The sequence below is a fragment of the Gobius niger genome, assembly GCF_951799975.1.
Source record: "Gobius niger genome assembly, chromosome: 6".
Lineage (NCBI taxonomy): Eukaryota > Metazoa > Chordata > Actinopteri > Gobiiformes > Gobiidae > Gobius > Gobius niger.
In genome coordinates, this window is record NC_136857.1 from 18,602,602 (window position 1) to 18,626,798 (window position 24,197).

A 24,197-nucleotide genomic window follows, 5' to 3' on the forward strand; every position below is an offset into this window, starting at 1 on the left:
ATGTGGAATGGTAAGAATAGTTGTGAAAGCCAATGATTCATATGGACAGACGTACATGGCTTATTATGGTTGACTATATCACAGCCCTGCACTTACCTTTCATCCATGCCGTAGTACTGAACTTTCAGGTTGTGCATTTTGTTGTGTTTCTGATATAGCGTGAGCTCAGAACAGGAACAGGAACACTTTGCGTCTATGACTATGTGGGAAAAGGCTGCATGTGCTCGTGTGGAGCATGGAACCCAACACTGTTCATCAAGAATAAGACCCATATTGTATTCCTATATAAGAAGAGTTCATCTGCAAAAACAGATAACTAGTTGTTATTATTTCCAACAACCAAAGTTGACCAACGTGTAAAAACGAACACAGAACATTTACAAGAAACAGAGCATTATCACATACAAGTGCAACAACACTATGTGCCAAAGGTGAGTCTTAAGTTTCACTTTGAACAAAGGCAGGTCGATGTGTAACGAGTTCCAGAGTTCTGGACCTGCCACAGCAAAAGCACCCCACTGTTTGTGGTTTGACCCGGGCACCTCCAGCAGGTGCTGCTGGGCAGAACGCAAGGCTCTGCTGGGCTGGTGAGGGATCAGGGTCTCACACAAATACACATGTGCGAGACTGTGGATAGAGCAGAAAACAAACAACAGAAGCTTGTACTGAATTCTGAAAAGGCCCTGGAGCCAGCGCAGGGAGTACAGGACAGGTGTGATATGGTCATATTTACGAGAGTTGGTGAGGAGCCGAGCAGCAGCGTTCTGTACAAGTTGTAATTTGTGTGCGTGTTTTTTTGTGTTTTTTTTTACTCTTTCTATCATAGCGCTTGATTGCGATGCAAATAAGTTTGTCAGGCAAGTTGACAAAGTTCACCTGACTAGATTTTACTTTTCTGTTGTTACGCCATATTGTCATTGTCATCTCAACTTTAGATCTGTCTGTGTCACATAACCTTTGCTTTGCGTGAGCTGTTTTTTTTTTTGTCAGCAACTCGATCCCATCCACGTGACCACCTGTAGTCTTCCTGTGCGTTCACCTGTGAAGTCTGATGCACACATTTCCGACTTCTCTGGCATTTTCCCAGACTGCTGCGTACTTCGGATCACAACTAAACGACAGCGAGATTTGGGTTGTGTCAAAGGGAGAGCTGTGAATGAAAGGCGCACATAAGAAACAAGTGGATGTGTCAGCGTGGAATGGCGAGGTTTGAAGAAGATGGAGCAAGTAGAAACACGACTTGCGCTGGTCTTGTGTCGGCCTGTGTGCATTCTTTGCTGCCATGTGTGTTTCCATAGCGGCATATTCCTCTAATAATAGGAATAAAGTCTTTCTCAATAAACAAAGCTTGTGTAAACATTTGATTTAGGAGATGCTGGCTCAATCGGCTGTTGATTTTCATTCCTAAGCGAAGGAGGCTGCTTATTGTACGGATAATCCAGGCAATGTCATGCCATCTAAACAGCAGTAAATCCGTCTTATCACCCATCTCTCTGCCTGACTGCGGGAGGGTGATGTTAGGACATCCACAGCATTCTTCTACGTGATTATTGTTGTTTTAAGAGGGTTTTAACTTTCTGTTGTGCGAGTGATGAAAGTATATGAGCTTGTGTGTTTGTTAAACACCACTGTGAATTTCAACATATGTTTTGGCCTGAACCACACTGAAAGCTGCCATAGACATTTCACTATAACCTCAACGGTAAAGTGGTCAAACTTGAGTATTGAATATGTACATTTTTTGCGATGATGGTACTTGATACTTGGTTAACGATACCCATACCTGAATGCTATTTCTTTTAGATTTGTATCATTTATTTGAGGTGAAACAACCAAGTTTCTTCCTTTAACCTCTGTACCGCCGCCTTAACCAAGTGCATTTTCTCTAGTTCAGCTTTACCCAACTTTAGCAGCTTCTGGACTGGAGTTCACAGCCTATGGCCAGTGTAATGCCCCATTTGAAAGCTAAGACCTACAAAACTGATGGATCTTTTTCCTTGCGTTGTTGCTGTATTGTCGTCACTGTTTTTGACGTTGTTTTTCATTACATTTTTGCCACTTTTTCTCTCATGTGGCTTTTCCTTTGCATTTTCTTTTTCGTCATATTTTTGTCTTTTTTCGGCCCATTTTTGTTGCGTTTTCACCCTCATTTTCCTCTCGATTTGTCACTATTTTGATGCTTTTTTTCAAGAAGCTTTCTCCAAACTGGAGAAAATGTGTTCAGTTCAGGTGGGTGTTTAATGCTGTCCCTGAACCAACAGGCATCGAAACTTGGTCTCTGAAGATATTTTTTGGCACATGCTTTCGATACTTTTATATTTGCTGGTATCATTTAGCGGTACCCAGCCCCACACAAGATTAATTGACCAAATTATATAGATTTATGTTCATGTGAGCCGAGCTTCTGTTGTCACATCTCAGAATTGTCCTGGAATTCTCTAAGGAAGTGAAATCCATGGTCTACTATACTGATGAGTGAATGAGTGCAGTGGCCCTCATAATGTCATTTTAACGACAGTGTAATAATTTCATAATGAGCAGCTAATAATCATAATTTTCCTAATGGGCATAGCTTAACAGCTAATGACCAGCTTCTATGGGTTTTAGCACTTCCCTCACTGCAGTACAGACTGTAGTTCTCTCGCTGCTCTATTTCCAAATCAGGGACGTGTTAATTTGACAAGGCCACTTAGCGTCTGACAATGATTACAATTTAGAATCTTTGGTAGTAATTATTTATCCAATCTAATGTTAAGTGTTGTTAAGTGCAGAATACATGATTAATATTGGTGTGTCAGCTGTTTCATCTGTCAGTCATTACGTGAATTTCCTGCCTTATGTGGTTTCATTGAATTTCCCAAACCTATGTTGAACCCAGGGACAAAATTCGTGAGCCATGATTCAAATTTTTGCCAAGGCCTGTCTTGATAAATAAAATATCGACTGATCGTTCAATAAAAAAAAGATAAACAATGCATTTTTGGGCTCGATATTTATCGTCTGTACATTTATTAGCAATTACCCCCATTCTTTCTTTGTAAAACTTAAACTGAAGCAAATTGACTTTCATTTTATTTCATGTTTATTGTGTGGTATTTTAAGATATGATGATGCACTTTTAGAACAAAGGTGTACTGTCATTTTTATGCCTGAGAGTTGACAGTGTCTAGTATCGTTAGAGTCAATAATATTGTTTATCACGATACTTTCCTGCCTCAATATATCGAACTTCAAATTTGTTATTGTGACAGGCCTTTTGCCATGACCTTTTTTCCCGCACATGCCCTGAACCATTTGGCTTTTGGCCCTGTCATGGACCAGGATTGAAGGAGATGAATAGCCGGAATAGTTTTTAACCGTAATGACTGGCAAAGGCCTGAGTCTGAATGGGAAACACAGCTGGAATGTTTGTTACACAAGAGCGAGTGGAAACAAATATGACATTTTAAAAGAGGAGCAGCATGTAGCATCCAGTGTAATGGGGTGTTGGTGATGGCCATTTGATTACATCGATATGTGATATCCGAATATGGAACATTTGCTTCATCCTCTACTTTAAGTTCTGTGAATTAAGATGAAATTATTCTGATGCTCCTATTGTGCTCCCTTGAACTGCACAATGGCACATTCTATGAGAGCTAGTATTTCCTGTCTTAGCATTTACATATTTTCCATTAGCTTACAAATTGTTCTATCATGGCATATTAGTTTCCATAAACAAGCGAAACCACGAGAAGGCAAGGCCAGCTCATGTTTGTCCTTCATAAAACTATTTCTAAGTGATTGAGTCTTGCCGTCTTGCATAAAACTCATGTAATTCATTGGGAAATCTTGCACATGTGCCTGAAAGGTTGCATTTTGGACGCTTTTATTACAACATGAATATGTAACAAAGACTTGAATGGGTGATCTGTAGTATGTTGTACCTGACCAAAGGGCTCAACAGCTCGTCATCACCAGCATCCGACCTTCACTCTCCAAACCACTGCAGTCCATCAGTTTGCAGGGATCAGAGCTGACATGGCCCTTGCATGTTAAGACTTTATGTTAAAGTGCTTAGATGCAGAACGATGACATTTTGGCTCGAGCTCAGCGGATGCCTCTGCTCTAAATCTGTCTGTCATCAAGCTTTCACCATGCTGCTCCGTCCTTGAATAACAGGTCCCACCGCCCGCTGGTTTAGATCGAACTGTGAGCCCTGACCTCCCAGGAGAACAGAGATAAACAGATTTTAACACAAATCACGCTATCCTCAGTCCAGCGTTTCCCATACTTGCACTTTGCACTGCCCCGTGGCCTGTCACTTTTTGTCTTAGGGGTGAGATGGATTCTTGAGCTTGCACTGTCCCACCAGCAAACGCCCAGAATGTAATCTAGCCCTCAGCTTTCAGAATGATTTCAGCAGATGGCCGGAGCACAGCAGACCTGCCCTGAATTCCACTTTTTTCTGAACGTTTCTCCAAGTCTGACGCCTCTTCTCTTTCTTGACTCTGTGGCCCGCTGCAGAAAAAATGAGTGTGTCCTGCCCACTGGGAATGTGCACATAACACCTGTCACGGTCACAAAAGCACTCTGAGGTTTCAAGAGGAGGAAGTTAAAGGGATGTACTTTTTTCTTATAAGTTTTGTTCATACTTGTTTAGCTGTTCTTATATGATGTGCTTCATAGAGATCATTTTTAATGGGTAAGGTGTCTTTTAAAATTACTTTAGTCCTATGAATGAAGATGTAAAGATTGTAATTTCAGATTTTGTGTAAATCATAATAATAACAAACTATGTTTATTTATTGAACTATGTAGCATTGAATCAGTAGTACCCGTGTGCTTCTCTGAAGATATTATCACCTAATTGTTGTGGATTTATAACACTCAATTTAAAAATGTGATGCTGCCCCTGAGAAAAATCCACTATTCTCATAACAACAGGAGTCTTGGAACCATAATAGTATAGAATTTCGCATGTGTGACTCCAGCTTAGACACAGTCATTTTGTCTTTACAGATTGTTCCCTCTGGGCCAATACAAAGTGTAAGGTTAGACCTTTTACTGGTGATGGCTAGCCTGGCTAACACCAGACTAAAATCACAAGTGATATTTAGTCTGGGGACCACCAATTCATTTTCTCGTAGGAGAGGTGTGGTTTACGATCGTCCATACTCATTTATTGGGCGATACGAAAAAAAAAAAAAAAAAGTCTCATGCGTCTGCACGTAGCCACAGCCAATCGTATCGTCGTATGAGATGACGTATGACGTACCCGCTGTAAACTTTTGAGCTAAATTATTTAGAACAAGGTCTAAAGCTTGATCAAAAAATACCATCGTGTCTGCTGCTGTCACGTTGGATCCGTAAATAAACTTTTTTTTTATTATCCGTAAATAAACTACAAGCTTCCGTATATCGAATAGCGCGTCATCGTCTTGCCGTCCCTCCTCGCTCTGTGATTGGTTCCCAAATCCACCGGAGATTTCGGCCATGGTCCCCAGGCTGTTGTGCAGTTCGAAATAATTCGAGCGCACACAGCAGCATGGTGTTAGCCAGGTTAGGTGATGGCAGTCAAATTCTCAATTTATGAGACAAAGCAAGATACATTGCACATGCAGGAGTCGTTGCAGCACTTCCATGGTGTTGCCACCATCAAAAATAAAATAAAATTCAGCACTACCTACAGTATAAACTTATATTTTCCTCAAAGGAATAGGCCATCGTTTTTAAATATTGAGATATGTTCTTATCTTAGCTTAGACGAGTTGATATGTAGCTGTCTGGTCTTTACGCGTGTGCTTGGTCACGGAAACAGAGCACAGACGGCGTGAGCACAGCCTCCCCTCTTCTCATCTATGGATCCAAACGGAGGTGAAGTTAGAAGCGACCAAGCTCTTCCACGTCTTCCCTATTTAAATACGGTTACACAACCCTGTACACAATCCAAGTAAAGTCATACAAAATTAAACATGTCGATTTTCTAAGCGGATAAAAAGGGTAGAGTAGGTGTAGATGAGAAGAGGAGAGTCTATAAGCTAACGCCGTGTGCTCTGTTTACGTGACCAAGCACACGCGTAAAGACCAGACAGCTACATATCAACTCGTCTAAGCTAAGGTAATAACATATCTCAGTATTTAACAACGGTGGCCTAATCCTTTAATATGCAAGTAATGAAGCAAAGATTTGGATATTTGGCTGGTTTTAAAGCTTGTAGTTTCACAAGCGTTTAGGGGAAAGCACATACAACTTGATGTGTTCCACATGTTGTTATTTGGGTTTCTACGCAACAAAACACTTGCAAGTCTAGGGATGATAGTCAATTTCAACTTTCAAACACATCTTGCAAAATATATCTCTTTCCAAACTAAGCGTGTCTAAATGAGCATGGTTCTCCTTTGTACTTGTGTATGGAGTATGTCATTACGCCACCTTTGCTGTGTCCTTTCATGTGGTTGGGCTGTAAAAAGCGTCTCACCTCGTCAAAGATGAAGAGGAAGGTGTCTGTCGCCTCTGCTTCGTACAGTTATATCACACATTGTTGCAGACTGGGCCTCTGCACACTCAAACACATGCACAACGCTACCCTTGCTGTGGGCCAGACCTGCCTGTGCCATGAGTGGGTAGGAGAGCAGGGTCCTTCCTGTGGGAACATAGGTGCCCATTGTTGGGTGCTGAGAGCGACGGGCACACACAGGGGAGAGAAGGTGACGTAAAACTGGACTGGAGCCCAACTTTTACTGGGACAGCAGTGTGCTAGCAGGACTGCTCTGCTTAGCTGCTCTACTTTACATAGATGCTCAGACATTTATTATTCACTTTTCTGGGGTGGAGTTTCCAGTGAAGTCCGTTTTCCCACAGTGGACTCAACATCATTACTCATATCATTGAAGATTTAGATCAGTGTAATCCCAAAATATGCAAAGATTGTAGATGTAGAAGAGAAGAAACAATCTTATGATAACAGTCACAGAGTTTAATTAATGAAAAGTGATTAACCAAATGAAGATGTAAAGATCAAATAAATTTTACAACAAAACAAATGTGATTTAAGTGAGGCCATGGTGTTAGGGCTCAGTTGGTTCACTCACAGCAGGAGCGAGAAACATAACACTTTGTGGAAGACCAAATTAACCCATTTTGTAATACTTTTGTGAGTACACAATACACAATATTGTGCATGTATTATGTGCACCTATAATATACAAGAGCATAGAAGTTTTTTTGTGTCATCAAAATGTGAATTTTAAATGTCTGGAAATGTTATGCTTAAAGGGACTATACAGAGTTTAAAAATGTAAAACATATGTATTTTCCTCCCCCTACTTGTTCCAACAATGTCCTAATGTGTAGAATGAGCCCAGACCTGTTCACCACAACTGCCTCTAAAATCCTGCACTGTCACTAAAAACGTGTTAATTTGGGTCCGAAGTGCTGTCATGCACGAGCATAATATAGAAGGTGCAGTTACACATATGACCTGAGATGGCAGTAGTGAGTATAAAATGGCAAAGTTGCATCTAGCCCCTTAAACATTGAAATAACATGTTTTAATTTTTTTAACAAGTGTAAAAAAAAAAATTCACAGACAGTCCAAATTCACATTCTGGTGACACAAAACATCTTCCATAACAAGAGGGGCAAAAGCATCTATCATAAGCTTTCTTCATAACCATTGCCTTACTGTCTTTATAATACGCATTATAAAACAATGTGGACAGTTTGATTCGGGAAAGATTGGATGAGCATCTTATCCAAGCTGACTTTTCCCAGAGTACTATCCAAACTGCTGTCAACACCAGACCTGTTGTTAATAATAATGTCATATAAACAGCCCCCGTGCTGCATCTCTCTCCACCCCGTCTGCCTTTTAACCTGTAGCGCGTCCGCAGCACTTCTTGGCCCGCGTTACGGGCCCACATGTTGATGACTGCTTTTAATGAGTGTGGTGTGACACAACCATTATGCGCTGTTATGAAGAACTCCCAGAGCCAATTACAATGATTATACCGGGGCCTGGTCATGCTTGCTAATCGTGTGCTTGGGATTCCACAGCCTCACTTTGGATTTGGGCATGTTCGTCTGAAAGCGCTCCCGATTTAAACGAGTTAAAGTGCTTAAAATGCAGTCGAGACACGCTCCAGACAGTTTTATGTGCTGTGCAATAAAAATACAAGAAAAAATATTATTAAAGTTTATCTCTGTTGCTCTTTTATGCTTGTCTAGAAATTGACGTAAAATTTAAATGCAGTTGTTTTACAGTTGTTTTTATGGTGGCAAGTGTAATCTTCTGGATTGTCATCATTTTAGTGGTGAGAGAGAAACTGATATAACACTGCCAAAACAGCACCGTATGAGAATGTGATTGAGCTAACACCATAAGATGAAATGATCTTTTTTACTTTTACTTTTACTTTCATCCCTAAAGACATTTAGATGTTTGCATTGGGATGTGAAAGATCAAGTGAACCAAATAATGTGTCCTAAAGGAGATGTGGGTAATACAAGTGTTGATGATGATTGGGGGGTCTTTCATCTCCCCCTGGTGTCTTTGGCCAGAAAACCACAATTGCAATTTCCCTGCTCCGGGTCGGAGGCGCAATGCACACTAATGGAATCATGAAGAAGAAGCTAACAGGCTAATGGGAAAAGCTAACTGCGGGCTAGCACCATATAAATAGCTATTTTTAGTTGACAATTTCTACTTTTCTAACATTTAAAAACAATACTGGTCTGTCTTAAACATGCCTCATCCCTAAAGACATTTAGATGTTTGCATTGGGATGTGAAAGATCAAGTGAACCAAATAATGTGTCCTAAAGGAGATGTACACAGCCTGGATTCTGGGAAAAGAATGTTGAGTCAGCATCTTGTTCGCTTTGTTTTATAGTTTCTCAGTGATACTCCTCAAAGGGCAGTGGGATTTTGACTTTGACATACTGGTTTGATTAATTGGGCTATATTTCAACAAAGCAATAGCCACTGGGCTTGTCTTTAGAGATAGTGTAAGAGTATTGGCATAAATTTAACTGTCATTCTTTCGTCCATAAATTGTCGAGTTAAGACGCCAGCCACATCGACGCTCAAAGTAATTACAATGATTTTCCCAGCATTTATAAGAAAAGGGAGGTAACATCTATTGTTTGTTAATATTTTTGCATTTGATTGATCTTTTGATGACATAAAGTCTTGTAACAAAGAGGCAACTGCAGCTTCAGTGAACTTGATGGCCCTTCAGCAAAGACAGTTCTGTCCTGGAGGTTTGTCGGTCGTATTCTCTGTTATCTGTGTCCCGGTCTGTTCCGTGCACTGACTTGTCAAAGGTAAATACACACCAGCACACTAGAGGTATTCCACACAGCTGGTTACACGGATGATGTCATGTGTAATCTGTCATTTCGTTTATTGAGACGAGGGTCGCTTGGAAACACTTGACAGAGTGTACAAAAAGAGACCAAGACAAATGAGATGAGAGAGAAGTGATAATTAAAAAATACGAACAAATGGATTAGAAAGTGAAGTCCAAAGGTTACAAAAATGTGGTCTTACAAGCTTCTTCTTTATCTGGCTCTTTCATGCACTTAAACGTCAATTGTGGTGCACAGCGACTAAAAAAATAAATAAATTCTATAGCGTTTGCTTGGCACCCCTTTATTTGACCTTCATTTTTGACGAGATGGATCCAACCTTATCATCTGCCAGAGGATTATGGGAAAAGTGTGCCGACTCAGCACCGCCTTGCTTTTATGGCTCATGTTAAGTGATGCCATTTAATGCTATGGGTTTGTACCATTTGGGCATTACGTTTGCGATTAGATGGGCTATATTTCAAAAAGCATTACCCGTTTGGAGAAGTGTCCCAGTTCTGATGATTTTAGCGAGGCTATATGGGAAGGTGGTGCTATGTCAGGGTGATTTGTATGCGGAGTGGATGGAGACAGAGCTTACCTTTTTGCAGGAAGCTCTCTCATCAGCTCTCATTGTCATCCAGAACACTTAAGACAATTGGCTGGAGCTCGACCTGCGACGCGTGGGAGGTGCATGAAAGGATGGGGTGAGGGAGAGGATGGGAGCAGAGCAGAGAGGACAGAGGAGCAGGCTGATGTCGAGTTTGATTACCATCTGATGTCTTTTGTTATTTGGAGCATAAGCTCTGCAGAAAACGTGACAGAATTTTGGCTTCATCATTGTCCCGTCTCTAGGATAGTTACAGTATCCCGTTTTGGTTACAGTTCATTGTCCACTGATTTTGATACAAATGTGAATCGAAAAATCTTACAGCAAACACATGTAAGTGAGTGCGTGTACTTCATTACGGCATTTATTGGAATATCATACATAAATGAAACATACATCTCTATAATTCTTCAATACTCTCATACGTGTTCTCCTCTTTTTCGATCCGACACCTCATTAATGTTTGAACTACTGTGACATTCATTTCCATAAATGCCATTGTGTTCGCTCATCACACAATTTCGGCCCAGTCCTTGCCGGGCTAGAAAAAAAAAAAGACAAAGCTGGCGTTTTTGTCTCGTGTGAGCTCAGATAAAGTGTCCAGTGAAAAGGTTGCCATCCATCTTCATTGAGTTGGCATGTCCTTTGGTTACTTCCGCTCTCGCTGTAGACTCAGTTATTGTACCGGACCAGTCCATGGATGTGTGTGTGCTTGTGTGAGCGGTGAGGTAGTGACTGTGAGGTTAATGAACTGAATCCACCTCCTCTTCCTCCCACAAAGACAGACTTCATTAACTTGGAAGTGTGAGGCCCTTCTCACTTATCTATTCCATATTGACGCATGCTTGTACTGCCGAAACACAAGGGCCTGCAAAAGTCAGTGGTCACAGATGGATATGGTCCAATCAATCTAAAATCAATTAACTGTTAATTTCAGAGTTCAACAGAGAGTCGCGGCGCATGTTGGAGTGTCAATGGGAAATAATTATCAGCTGTGTTCAATGTTCGCGACTGCTGCCTGCTGCGTTAATTGGACGTGAGCTTTTCAGAGGAGACACTTAGTGCTATCTTTTGACAAGTGGGGAACAATCGTCTCAGAAAGGCAACTTTTAGGTTAATGAAGTGTGTCCCAAACCCTTGTTCCTGAAAATAAGAAAATACATAAATAAGTGAATAGAACCCAGATTTGGCCTATAAAGCTTGTCATTGCTTGTCAATCTGTTGGTATTACACTTGTCCGACCTATAAAGCTAAACATTGAAAAGGAAACCATACACCCCAGAAGCCTAATTCAAAGCGATGTGTTGTGTTTTTGGGTTGTCAAACATTTTCAGTTTTATTTCTGTCAATTTCAAGTGACATTAAAGCAGTACTAAGTAATTAATTTAAATTATGAATTAATCCTTTTCGTAGTCCCTCTGTGGGTAATACAAGTGTTGATGATGATTGGGGGGTCTTTCATCTCCCCCTGGTGTCTTTGGCCAGAAAACCACAATTGCAATTTCCCTGCTCCGGGTCGGAGTGCGCAATGCACACTAATGGAATCATGAAGAAGAAGCTAACAGGCAAATGGGAAAAGCTAACTGCGGGCTAGCACCATATAAACAGTATTTACAGCCAAGTTTGAGTGAAAAAAATGATCTCCATTGTGTAATTGGATGTACATTATCCCTCTCTCCCTTTGTCTTTTCTGTCAGCGTAGTATTTACTCTCATGGACAATGAATGAGTTAAAAAACGCAACATGCTACGACACCTGCGATGGAGCTTATGGCCTCCAGGGGCATGAGTTGCTTAGTACTGCTTTAATCTGTGGTCCAATCTAAACAAACAGATTGGACCATTGCCTTCAACCTCCTACTATCTTTCATTCATTAAGTTAATCACATTCCCCATATATTTACACGTAGTTAACATGCCTATTAAAACAAACCCACATAAAAATGCAAAAGGTGTTTAGAAAGCAGCCCTATACGGCTATAGCCGGTTTTCGCTGATGTCATTGATTGCAGCAGGAAGCATGGCCCGACTTTTTTTTATGGCTCTTCGCTGTACTTTAATTCGCAAGTGTCTTTTTTGACTTTGTGCAACAGACATTAATTACTTGGCTGAATTACCGAGCAGCGGCGACCATGCCAAGCCCGCATTTACCATTAGGCTTCAGATCCGGCCCTCACCTGATAGATCTGTCTTAAGTGGAATTCTTTATGGCTCTGCTGCAGCGGGGACCTTTTGACAAGCGTAATATGAGCTGACACTTTTTTGGACCATGCAGAGCTTTAAGAGAAAATTGGAGCTTAATTTAAGAAGACAAGTGGTGAGAAAACTTTTAAGTCGGATGCCTCAGATGTCTTTTTGGTTCTACTTGAAAATACTTCCTTGGCATCGTGGGACATAAAGTGAGGGCAACATTTTTGAAAAGTCAGTCAAAGTTTTAGAGGGATTGTTAGATCGACTTCATATGCTGGCAGTGGTTGTAGTTATTTGGCTTAGAGCAGGGGTGTCCAAAGTGCGGCCCGAGGGCCAAATGCGGCCCTCATACCAATTTTGGGTGGCCCTCAGCCTTCTTGTTTTATTGCCACACATTGCCAGAGATGGTCATTTCACTACAATTTGAATAATTCAACGCAATTAAAACCTAAAAAATTAACATTTATTGTGGGACTGAGCTGGCAATATGGTTCCAAGCCTAAATAAAAGTGTGTGGATGGTTTAAACCTCTCTTAAATACACACAGTTGAACGTTTGAATGCATTGACCACTGATCTGTGGCCCTCCATGCCCTATACATATACGGCTCTCGGTGAAAAAAGTTTGGACACCCCTGGCTTAGAGCAATTCATCTACGAACGTGGAAGTTGGCATTTTTATCCCCATCAGCGATTTTGCATTCTGTTGTGTGGAATCTGAACTAACATTACTTGCATTTCCATAAAATATGAAACTCCTATCCTCCTACCACAACCACGATGAGTGTTGTAATATTCAACCGATATCCTCTGATAACCTATTTCCAGGGAGCGAGTTCATTGTACAATTTGCACAGTATTGTCTTTTCTATCTTGAGATATTGCTGTTTGCCAACTCTTGAGTAAGGTTCGTTGTTTGCATTCTTCTGTGGGAATTTCTACGCAAGCTTTATTTTCACCGCGTTTCTCTCTAATATTTCTCGTGACACAAAGGTATAGTTTTCCCTGTACACTTCCTGTACCATTACGGATGGTAATGTCATTGGTTACGCTCAGACAGACACGAATCACTGCTGTGGGAGTGTGGGGAGGATATCAGCATGCTGTCATTTTAACGATAATCCTCCTTTCTTAAAGATATGTAACTCACACTGGCCCCGCCAAGAGTTATTGAAAAAACAACAACTTGTTATCAGGTATATTGAAGGCCTTCACCTGACCTGGGTCAAAAATGATGATGTCAGGGCAATAACTGGTCTTTGTATAATATGAGAATACAAGAAAATTGATTTATAGGCGTCTCTGTGGTGAAACCGCTTATTTTTCCTCTTTCTAAAGCTTGGTGTGTCACTATATGCTGTTACATTACTCTTGTCCCTACTGTATGTTCATGAACCATAGACTTTTATAAAGCTTAATGTATGCTGCTCGACTGTAGGGCTTGTCCAGTTAGTGAGGCCTCATCAGCTCATTTCCCATTAAAATCCACGATTCTAAAGGAGGGGACTTTCCTCTTGATCAGCTCTTGTTTGACTCCGTTCTGAGGGGCCATGTAAACTGGGGCGACATGAGGGATGTGCTCCCTGAGGTAAACAAGTCCCTAAAGGAGGCCTGCTTCTCTCTCACCCTCTATCCCTCACTCTTTATTTATTCAAGTGCTGGAGAAAGGCAGGGACAGTCAAAGCCCTGTATACTCCTCACAGCTGGACACTGATAGCACTCCTTACAAGCCTGCGAGTCGGGCCTGTGAGAAAAAGCACAAGGCGGTCCGAGGCCTTTACAAATGTGCCTCTATTCCCACTGCTCTGGACAGAAAGCCTCTCCAGTCCACTCTAACACTTGATCCCTGAAGCTCCCGTTTGAATAACCGCACTTCAGTCCTACAATAGGAACACGGGCTTTGTACATATAAGAGGATTTGTTTTGGACTAAAATTGATTAATTTTTCTATTGTATGTAAATTGCCATTATTAGAAATTGTTGAATTCCATTACATTACTACTGTACATTTGCAAATCAATTCAAATTTGACATGATTTTTTTTTCTTACTGTTTTATCAGGTGACACTTTTCTCCAAATCCTTGTCCTTTACTCTACATTGGTCATTCGACTTATTACTGAATGACATTTTCTCTGCTTGACTGATCCAAGTTAAAACGCAGGGAGGCAAGTCAAAATGTGCAACAGAACAAGAGAGACAGAGACAAGCCTTTTCCTCGTGTAAATCCTCGTCTTTTGTGGTGGCAGCGCAGTCGAGGGGGAGTATTGTAAAGGAGGGAGGGGGCTGTCTGCGCACAAAGACCTCATCTGATGATCTTTTTAGTTCCAACACTGTTCATATGAATGCAGACGATGAACCGTCCTGCAAGGCTTTCTTCCTTTCCTGAGCTCAATCACATTCCAGCATCTTGTACAAATATTGCTGATCAGGATTGAATAGCCTTTTTGCATATTTGTTGCGCACGTTTTGAGATCAATCATCGTGAACTTCTTTTGCTGTGGTTTTCGATTTCAAGTTATTGCCATCCAAGTTTGTTCCATCAACGTGACAAGAAACTACAGTATAAATACACAAGATTTACTTTACCCCAGTGATGTGACTCACAATTGCCTTACCTCTAATCTTCTGTCGCTTATTTGTGTCGACTTTACTTGTGCCTTTACTTTACCCAACTGTCCACACCTCTCCCGCAGAGCGTCCTCCTCTCGCTGACATGCATCACTTAGAAGTACCAAACGGCACCAAATGAACTCCCCTCCGCTCTGCCTTAATCACATTAGCCTAAGTGATATGGGAACGTCAGGCCAGACTCCCACTCCCCCCCTCCCTCAACTCCTGTCCGTCTTTGAGCCCCAATAAAGAGCCACTCCTCCTGTGCTTTAAGTTCTCCTAATCTCCATCTGCGGATAATAGACCCCAGAGTGGAATAATGAGGATCAAGACAAGAGCGGGGAAAGTGGAAGTAGTAAAATGTATGTGGGTGGGACAGAGGAGGAGAGCCGACATGGGGCTAATGATTGGGGCAAGACAAAAAAGCATCCAACACCTGTTGTGATGGTTGTGAGTGCTCTGTGGAGAAGGACGATTGAACTGTTTGTTGTGGTGAGGTACGGAGGTGGTGCGCTGATAGTGGGATAAGTTTGAATAAGACGCGCACATGCCGGGCATGGTGGCCTGGATGCTTACCCAGCCGGAAGGATTGAATCGCGTTATATGCACCCTGTAAAACGCCACCAGTTTGTGGAAGTAATGTGTGTTCAAATGGTGCAAAGGATTAACGCCATGGAAGAGGGTGCAGTGGCTGAGTGGTGAGCTCACCCACAATTAGCAAGGAAATTCAACCTGAAAAGACTCACAGAGACAGAATGTGTTAGGAAGTTTTATTCAACATGGATCATGATTGGGCCTTGCTTATGATGGCAGCAGCATCGTGTTAGAGATTTTCATATGTAATAAATACTTGCGAGAGTGGGAGAATCTTGTGAAGATAGAAGCAAAACATTCTCAACTCAATCCGGTCCACAATATTTGAAAATCTCTACTGCAATGGCAAATTTCTGGATGACAGTCACAAAGATATGGCTAATGAGACTAATGAGTGTCAATGTTAAATTATATAATTTGTTTTGAAACTCAGTAGTGAACGTTGTGCTTAATAGTAATAATAATAAATTTTATTTATAATGCACTTTACATTTGACACCAAATCTCAAAGTGCTACAGTGGACAGCATAGTTAAAAACAAAACATTATAAAATACACAGCATATATTAAAAGACAAGACTAAAAAAAACCCCAAAGCATTAGCTGTTAAAATAAGCTTTTGTAAAAAGGTGGGTTTTAAGTCCTTTTTTAAATGTGTCCACCGTCTGTGGGGCCCTGAGGTGGTCTGGGAGGGCGTTCCACAGGCAGGGAGCAGCGGCTTCAAAGGCCCTGTCGCCCATGGTTTTGAGCCGTGTCCTGGGCATGACCATGCTTAGCCTGAAAGTGACAGAACTGCATTTAGTTGTTGGATTAGACCACCACTTGTATCACTATTGGCACTATTTTGACAAGAAATGTATTGGCGCCCGTGGCATAATCATTAAGACGGCCAAGGTTGGTGGTCTCTACTGAATACTGTTAAGTTAAGGTCAGTGAAATACAGTCATCTCAGTGTGACAGTTTTACAGCTGTGTAGTAAAACACAGTCACATATTCTACTGACCTAAAGCATATTTCCACCCAGCCTTTCTCCCTGATACCTGATCCTTTCGACGCTGTTCCTGTCCGCTGCCCCCGGTGGACATGGACAGTAGGTCTCTGTGTGCGGATGGTTAATAATCGATGGAAGACCCGTGTGCTCTTTTCCACTGTAAACAGCCAGTGCCAGCTCATGTTTTATGGATAAGGCTTTCATATGAACTGTCAGCACCATTCAACTTCGGTCTGCATCAGCCGGACTCAGCGCGGACTGGCAGCTCTGGGGAGTGCAGGAGGGAGATAGGGGAGAGGATATTATAGAGCCATCTGTAAATGTGGGGATTTATACAGTTAAAGGTGGAATGGCCCTCTTAAGATATCTTCTTCATGCAGGGTTTAATCTCTCTCTTGTCAATCATATTCAAGCCGTCATGCATTCTCAATGACCTTTTCAGGTGTATGGGTATGGATAAAAACCTTCTATACAAAGTGTCTATATCTTAAAAATGGAGCAGCCGTTTCTATGTTAAAATCAAATGAAACCCCTAAATACAGAGGGTGAAAAGGCTATTAGTATGTGTTCCTGTCTGAAGAACTGGGCTTTGTTTAACATTCTCATCAGGAAGCATTGATTCACAAATAGCATGACAAGTGAGCTGATGCTTTAGTTTGTATAAGCTCCACATAAATAATTTAAAGCGGGAGGGGTACAAAATAGACCTTTTGAAAACAAAACGCTTTTGCTTTCTTTATAACATCGTTCATTTTTATTTTTTATGTTAGTGTGTGAAATTGGCTGCAGAGTCACCTTCTCATTCTTTTCATTCCACCACCAAATATTTGACTTGTTTGTCAGTATTTGATCTAAATCCTTCTGTGTTTCTGCTACTAACTGCCATTTCTCTTTCTGTCCTTCTGCTTACGGAAGCTCACAAATACACTGCTGCAGGTAAGAATTCCAATTATAAAAATAGCAAGAAATAAATATTGAAATTGTGACAGTGCGTTGACTATATTAGCAAAGGAATATTCCCCAAATCACTGACCTCACAAAAGTTGAATTCATCAAGTGTTGCTGTCTCGCGCCAAATTCACAGGTGTCTGTTTACATGTGCATTGGTTAATGAGATCCCAGAGGACCCCCCGCCTAACTCCACAGGTCACACTCAGGAGCACAGAGCCAAGTGAATACACATGACCTCTAACCCTGTCCTCACAGTTGCCCCAACTCTCCCGCTCACAAATGGTATATATGGTTGGTAGTAAAAGCTAGAAAAACATGGGACTAGTTTTAAGCTGCAAAGTCAAGGGGAAATTGGGGCACAACATTGAAAAAGATGACAGATTGATTGACTAGTTTTGCACATTTTTGTTGGTGTCCTTCATGCAAGTTTTAACATGGGAATTCCAGGAAAACTGAGTCACATGATAAGCCATTATTTCTGTGATTTAGTGTGGACATTGTAATTTCCAACCATTTCAAGTGCCGTTCATTTACAGCCGTGATTCTCAGTGTGACGTCGGGACCCACCATAACCATAAAATGACAAGCCGTGACCCAATGCACAATTGATTTTACATATTGTAAAATATTGTTGTAAAAGATAGATAGATAGATAGATAGATAGATAGATAGATAGATAGATAGATAGATAGATAGATAGATAGATCCATTGATAGAAAGATCCATTGATAGATAGATCCATTGATAGATAGATCCATAGATAGATACATAGATAGCCCATAGATCCATAGATAGATAGATCCATAGATAGATACATAGATAGCCCATAGATCTATAGATCCATAGATAGATAGATCCATAGATAGATAGATCCATAGATAGATCCCGACCTACCAGAGAAACACTGGTTTACAGTATACGACAAAAGATCAGTCGCCTTCTTCAAAAAAATGCACAAAATGTACTTTTTATTTTTTGATAATGTAGCACTGAAATCTTGGGGTCTTGTTCACGAGTGAGAGACGGATGGAGCGCAAGATCGATAGACGGATCGGTGCGGCGTCAGCAGTGATGCGGTCGCTGTATCGGTCTGTCGTGGTGAAGAGGGAGCTGAGTCGGGGGGCAAAGCTCTCGATTTACCGATCGATCTATGTTCCCACCCTCACCTATGGTCATGAGATTTGGGTAATGACCGAAAGGACAAGATCGCAAATACAAGTGGCCGAAATGAGTTTCCTTCGCAGGGTGGCTGGGCGCACCCTTCGAGATCGGGTGAGGAGCTCAGTTACCCGGGAGGAGCTTGGAGTAGAGTCACTGCTCCTTCACGTCGAAAGGAGCCAGCTGAGGTGGCTCGGGCATCTGTTCCAGATGCCTCCTGGCCGCCTCCCGCGGGAGGTGTTCCAGGCATGTCCTAGTGGGACAAGGCCTCGTGGAAGGCCCATGGCACGCTGGTGGGACTATGTCTCCGACCTGGCCTGGTGTCGCCTCGGGGTCCCCCCAGAACAGCTGGAGGAGGTGTGCGTGGATCGGGAAGTCTGGGCATCTCTGCTGAGACTGCTGCCCCCGCGACCCGGCCCCGGATAAAGCGGAAGAAAATGGATGGATGGATGGATGGATGGATGGATGGATGGATAGTAGGACTGAAATAATCATGTGTTTGTTGGACCGGTTGCAAATCTAGTATTATTCAGTGTCACATAAATTGTGATCTTCATCTCCAGAAGGTCCTATTATCTCCTCACCTACTGTATATGTGTCCACCCCACCGTCTATTCAGAAGGGACAATGCTGTCGCTGGGTCTTTTCAAACTCAGTGCGCCATTAACAATGCATGCCAATCAGGAGGAGGACATCTTTTGTCAGGCTGCACGTGAATTGAACAGGTAGACAGGCAGGTGTGTTGTTCGGCTTATGTACATCAGTGACTCGAAATTATCTGGGCTATCTCGATTGATGAGCACATTTTCAGAAGTCTTTTTAAAAGTCACACTCACTGGGGCTTAATGTTTTACTAAACCGTCTGTTTTCCATTATGAATTTATACAACCACAGACACTAATCTCTTCATGACAGCGGATGGAGTAAACAGCTATCTATTTGCACCAGAGATTATTCAAAAGGATATATGCAATTACATTCTGTCTGACAAAGTTAAGCTCAGACTTCAAGGTGGTCCAATTAGACAATTTATCAAAACTAATGCTATGTTTTTAGCAAAGTTGTCCGCTTATGTTAATACCAAGAGGTCAAAAATGTAATGTTGATGGAAAGAAGTGTCTTCAAGTTTGATATGACTTAACAATTACCATTTCATGTCAAACATACATATATCACACATTTATCGTAACATATTTCTATTTTATGAAGCATGGTTTGTTAGTTACAGTAGATGAGAAACTCTTACTTCCTTTAGCTTTCCACTAAAACTGACCCTTTTATTATCCTTAATATTTTGGATCACCGGAAACGGTATAGACAGGATGTAGGTCATTAATCACTCCAATAAATTAACCTTGCGAAAGACATTTTGGTCAACATTCTGGCCAACAGTGAACTCTTGGACCAGCCAACCTCCTGTGCACTATCTGAGACCATTCATCAGCTGCACCCCCACAGACTGCTGCTGTCCACTCCTGTTTTGCTTCTTCAGCAGAGGTCAGCCTGAACTCCCCCCCTCACAGTTTGGACTCATATCTGTGCCCCTCCCAGTGGCAGAAGCATCCTGACCCACACTATCAGGTTTCCTCTAGATAACGAGGCTAATAAGAGGGCATTTTCAAGACACTCAAGGACCAAAGCTGCACAGACTGAGAATCAGAACTATTTTATTGTTTCTGACACACAATGCTGCTACTATTTTTATTCTCACCCCGTATCAAGCATCGTCCACTTCCAAATGTGCTTCGGCATAATGCATTGTGCATGTATAACGCCCTGGTCACAAACTCCGGCCCTTGATGCTTTATGCTATGAACATGCAACAATACAAATTAGATAGAAAATACATAGGATTGTGATTTTCTTTTGACATGTCCATTATTAGAGATTCATATTATAATCTAATATATAGTTTCCTCAAGTTTTACACACTGCGATATGCATATGTTGCTCGTCATAGCAGTTTATACCACGCACATTGTCACATTAGTGTGCCATCATCACCATTCTTTGCTTTGTTTCATTGATGCTCCTCCAATACATCAGGTAGTTGACAGACACCTGGTAGAACACATTGGATACTAAACTGACTGCTATAATAAAATGTCAAAAAAAATAATCGCAGAATAAACAAATGTTAACCATTATCTCTACTATCCTTCAAGCTCTTTCTAATTCAACACCTCACAAGGACTGGATCCTTGTCACGATCCAGTGACAAGGATAGAGAAATAAAGGAGTCTCTCCTTTATTTCTCTATCCTTGTCACTGGAATGCACTCCTGCTGGTAATGAGGCTGATATCTTGTGCATGTGGTGTATTCTTCTCAAGGTGGCGCTTCTTTCAAGCTTCACATGTCAGATCTTGTGTAGTTGGTATGCATAGTAGTGCTCATTTCCACTGCTCATTTCCACTGGCGAGATAGTGAGACCTCTGTTTTTTCCCACTGAATTCTTGTGAGTGTATTAGAGCAAGCTGTCCCGCTTTCACAAAATGTAGCATATGTTGAGATTTGTGGAAAGAGCCACAGTGGACCACTCTCCTAGCATTTTTAACAAGTCCAGGCTGTTAGTAACAGCATGCAGCATATCCCTTTGTGGCCGTTTTCATCTGGTGGTTACTTGAGGTAGTGGCTATTACACTTACAACTGTAGTTACTCACAGCAGTGGTAGGATCAGCTCTGGGGGCGTCTAAAGGGAAGGGTGAAGGGAAAGGAATCAGAACTTTTCATGTGACATATGTGAACCGGAGCACTTCACTAGAGATCTTTCTTTTCATTCACTCATACTCGGTGATGGTCAGTTGCATATGTGTATGGCGGATGTGTATGGTGTATCATGCTGGTCACAATTCAACAAATCCACAATAAAACCTTTAGAATCTCTTTATAAGCAATCACTTAGGATTCTAGATAGGAAATCACGACAGTACCATCACTGTCAAATATTAACCAGATATAAAGTGCCCATTTTGAATATATAATGAAATCAATCTAAAGTTGCTATTCAAGATTCCATTAATAATGTGGCACCTCCACAACTACAAAGGTTTGTCTAATTAACCTCTGATCAGATGGTCAGAACAACAAGGTCAACAGTCAATGGCCAATGTACCATAGCAAAAACGAAAAACAGCATTAGGACAATCGGCATTTTCTTTTAAAACAATCTCGGAATGGAACTGTTTTTTTATACAGTGTTTTGTAATTGTATGTCTCGGGGACTGCAGATGGAAATTAGCTCCAAGAGCTACAGTCTGGTACAAAGCATCTTTTCATATGCTCCCGTACATGTCAAATAAATAAAATGAAACAAAATATGTAGCCATAGCTGCCTGTGGGGTAGACTGACAGAAACGCGGCTGCGCACTTCTGCACCAAGTTCCGATCTGAGTGATCAGGCATTCACAAGGTGGTGTGGCCCCAAAATGTGTCATTCAGAATATTTACGTTTTACACCATCAAAACAATAAAGATACAACAAATATTTTTTGTTAAAATGTATAATTGTATCATTTCCCCTTACTTCATCATCTTGTCAAATTATCTGTGAAACTTGGATACAGTTTAAAAGATGGTCCTATACCTTTATATATGAGTGATATTTCGTTTGTCGTACCAATACAGGTCCTTTTCAATTACCACAGAAAACTAGATGTTAGTGTTCGACATAAAACTTCAGTGACATTTATTCAACGATCAAAATGTCAATAAAATGTTTAGATGCATACAACAATACCCAACTTCACTCCTTTGTCCGTATCATTTCTCCAGTTTCATACACGGTGGATTGAACGACGGTTATTATTAGCCCTCCTGCTGTTTTCCCCATCATGCATCGTTTATTTCTGTTAGCCACAGTTTAATGACCAAACCAGACACTATCAGTCATTTACTGTGCAATGACCAGATTGCCTACCTGATTCCCGTACACAAACAGTCATCAGTGTCTTATTATGACTGTGTGGGTTTCCTCATGCCAGTTTGATTGTTATGTGGTTTTGCCGTCTGGCTGTTTGACTGAAGCCGCTCTTTTTTACACAAATTGGGCAAAATGAGCGGTATTTTCTGCTGTATCTTCAGCTTCTCTCAGTCTATGAGTCATTGTAAATAGAGATAATGTTGGCAAAGTCTTCCCCAATTCAAATATACATTACTTATTTTTTACATTAACAAATTGCAACGAGACAATGAGAGCTGTTGTGGCAATAGTGGTGCTTGCGGTAACTTTCAAACCTTGATTTCAATACAAAGAGGAAACTTGATACTGAGTTTGTAGATCCTTTTTTCCCTTTTTCTTTTTAGCTAGAAGCCGTCGCCAGGCCTTTCTTTTGTCTTGGATTTGGGCTGGACTCAGTGACAGCGGTGACATGAAGCAGAAACGCACACAGCAGATAATGCCAAGAGTAACTTGCCTCGATGATTTATGACTTCCCCCTCTGATATAACACTCCTATATTAATATTCTGTTGTTCTATCTTGTTCCGAATGGATTCTTCTCGCACAGATCCAGTTTTGTTTGTATTGCGTCTAAGGCGTGCTTGCTGTAGCCTGTCAGATTACTGTTTCCTCCAGGCATGTTTATTGAGTTTTGGCTGACTTCACAAACATTTCAAGGTTGCGTTTTCCTTCTTGAACTTTCTTCATTTGGATGATCGTCTTTCCCATGTACTTATGACGCCACACAGCTCCGTAGCTTTAATTGGATGAGTTGGAAATGGGAAGTCTATTTTGCAGTGATCCAGGTCAACGCTGCTGGTCGGAGTGCACACTTCAAATGGACAGTGCTGCAACCAGTCCTGGCTTTTTCTTCAAGGACCTTCTGCAGTGTGTGAGGTCTGCACATGGACTGAATTAGCTTATACGTCTGGAAAGGATACTGCCTTGAATACAACTGTACATGATTTATTTTTGATATGTATTCTCATAAAAAGTCATCTGTATGCATGTCATCTAAGAGCCTTAAAATACAGAATCATTATTTATTTATCTATCTATTATCATTATTTTTAATTGATGGAACACAAATGAGTTCAATCGTAAAGATGTATTAAGGTGTGGATTGATAAAACTACAGGACATGCTTTCCTTTTCCACAGATGGGAATCAAACCTTCAATTTTTCAATTAGTCTTATGTTTAAGTTCAAGGAATTTCAGACATTGCAACATTTCTTTTTTCTATTATGTTACATTTTTCAGATCAATAGCCCAGACCATATAAATCAAGCGCTCTGCAGAAAACTGGTTTAGGGCGAAGGTGAGACCAAATCTGTGCTTGTGCTGCCCTCTTATGGCTGTAAGCAGTACTAGACAAAACTGACATAACGCTTGTATACATATGTGTCAAACCCTTATAACATGCTTTTAAAAGGAATATTTTTTGTGTATTTCTTGCACACTTATTTTGAATAACTTTGCTGTGGTTGTCTATGCTGATTGTCATTGGCCACATAAAAACACAAAACACTTTTGGTTTCAATTCATGGTCGAAATAATTTAGGCCTGAATGCCCAAAATATGATCAGCGTGTTCTTTAGAAATGCCTACAGAATAATATACTCACTTAACCATGGTTGTTAAAGATTTTAGAGTACTTAATGTAAAGAAGTCTGCTCACCTGCAGTAATAATTCTAATGCATGTGGGTGACGCAAGATGGTCCTGAGCTGAGAGGCCTTTGTTTTTGTCTTGGACACTTTACACTGGGAAAATTCTGTCCCTAAAGGTTGTATCAGAAAAGGTGCTTTTAAAGGACCACCGTTCT

The 24,197-nt window shown here is 41.1% G+C and overlaps 1 protein-coding gene across 11 annotated transcripts in view; it reads left to right on the forward strand.

The window, feature by feature from the left end:
• Nucleotides 1-24,197, forward strand: part of agrn (agrin) — a 325,948-nt gene that overhangs the window by 50,691 nt on the left and 251,060 nt on the right. For 7 of the 11 annotated variants that reach the window (XM_079557727.1, XM_079557735.1, XM_079557734.1 and 4 more), the window contains exon 3: nt 17,241-17,261. The exons of the other annotated variants lie outside the window; for them this stretch is intronic. In XM_079557727.1, coding sequence (XP_079413853.1) covers nt 17,241-17,261 — 21 coding nt within the window. The remainder of the gene's footprint in view (nt 1-17,240; nt 17,262-24,197) is intronic. 11 annotated transcript variants of the gene reach the window in all.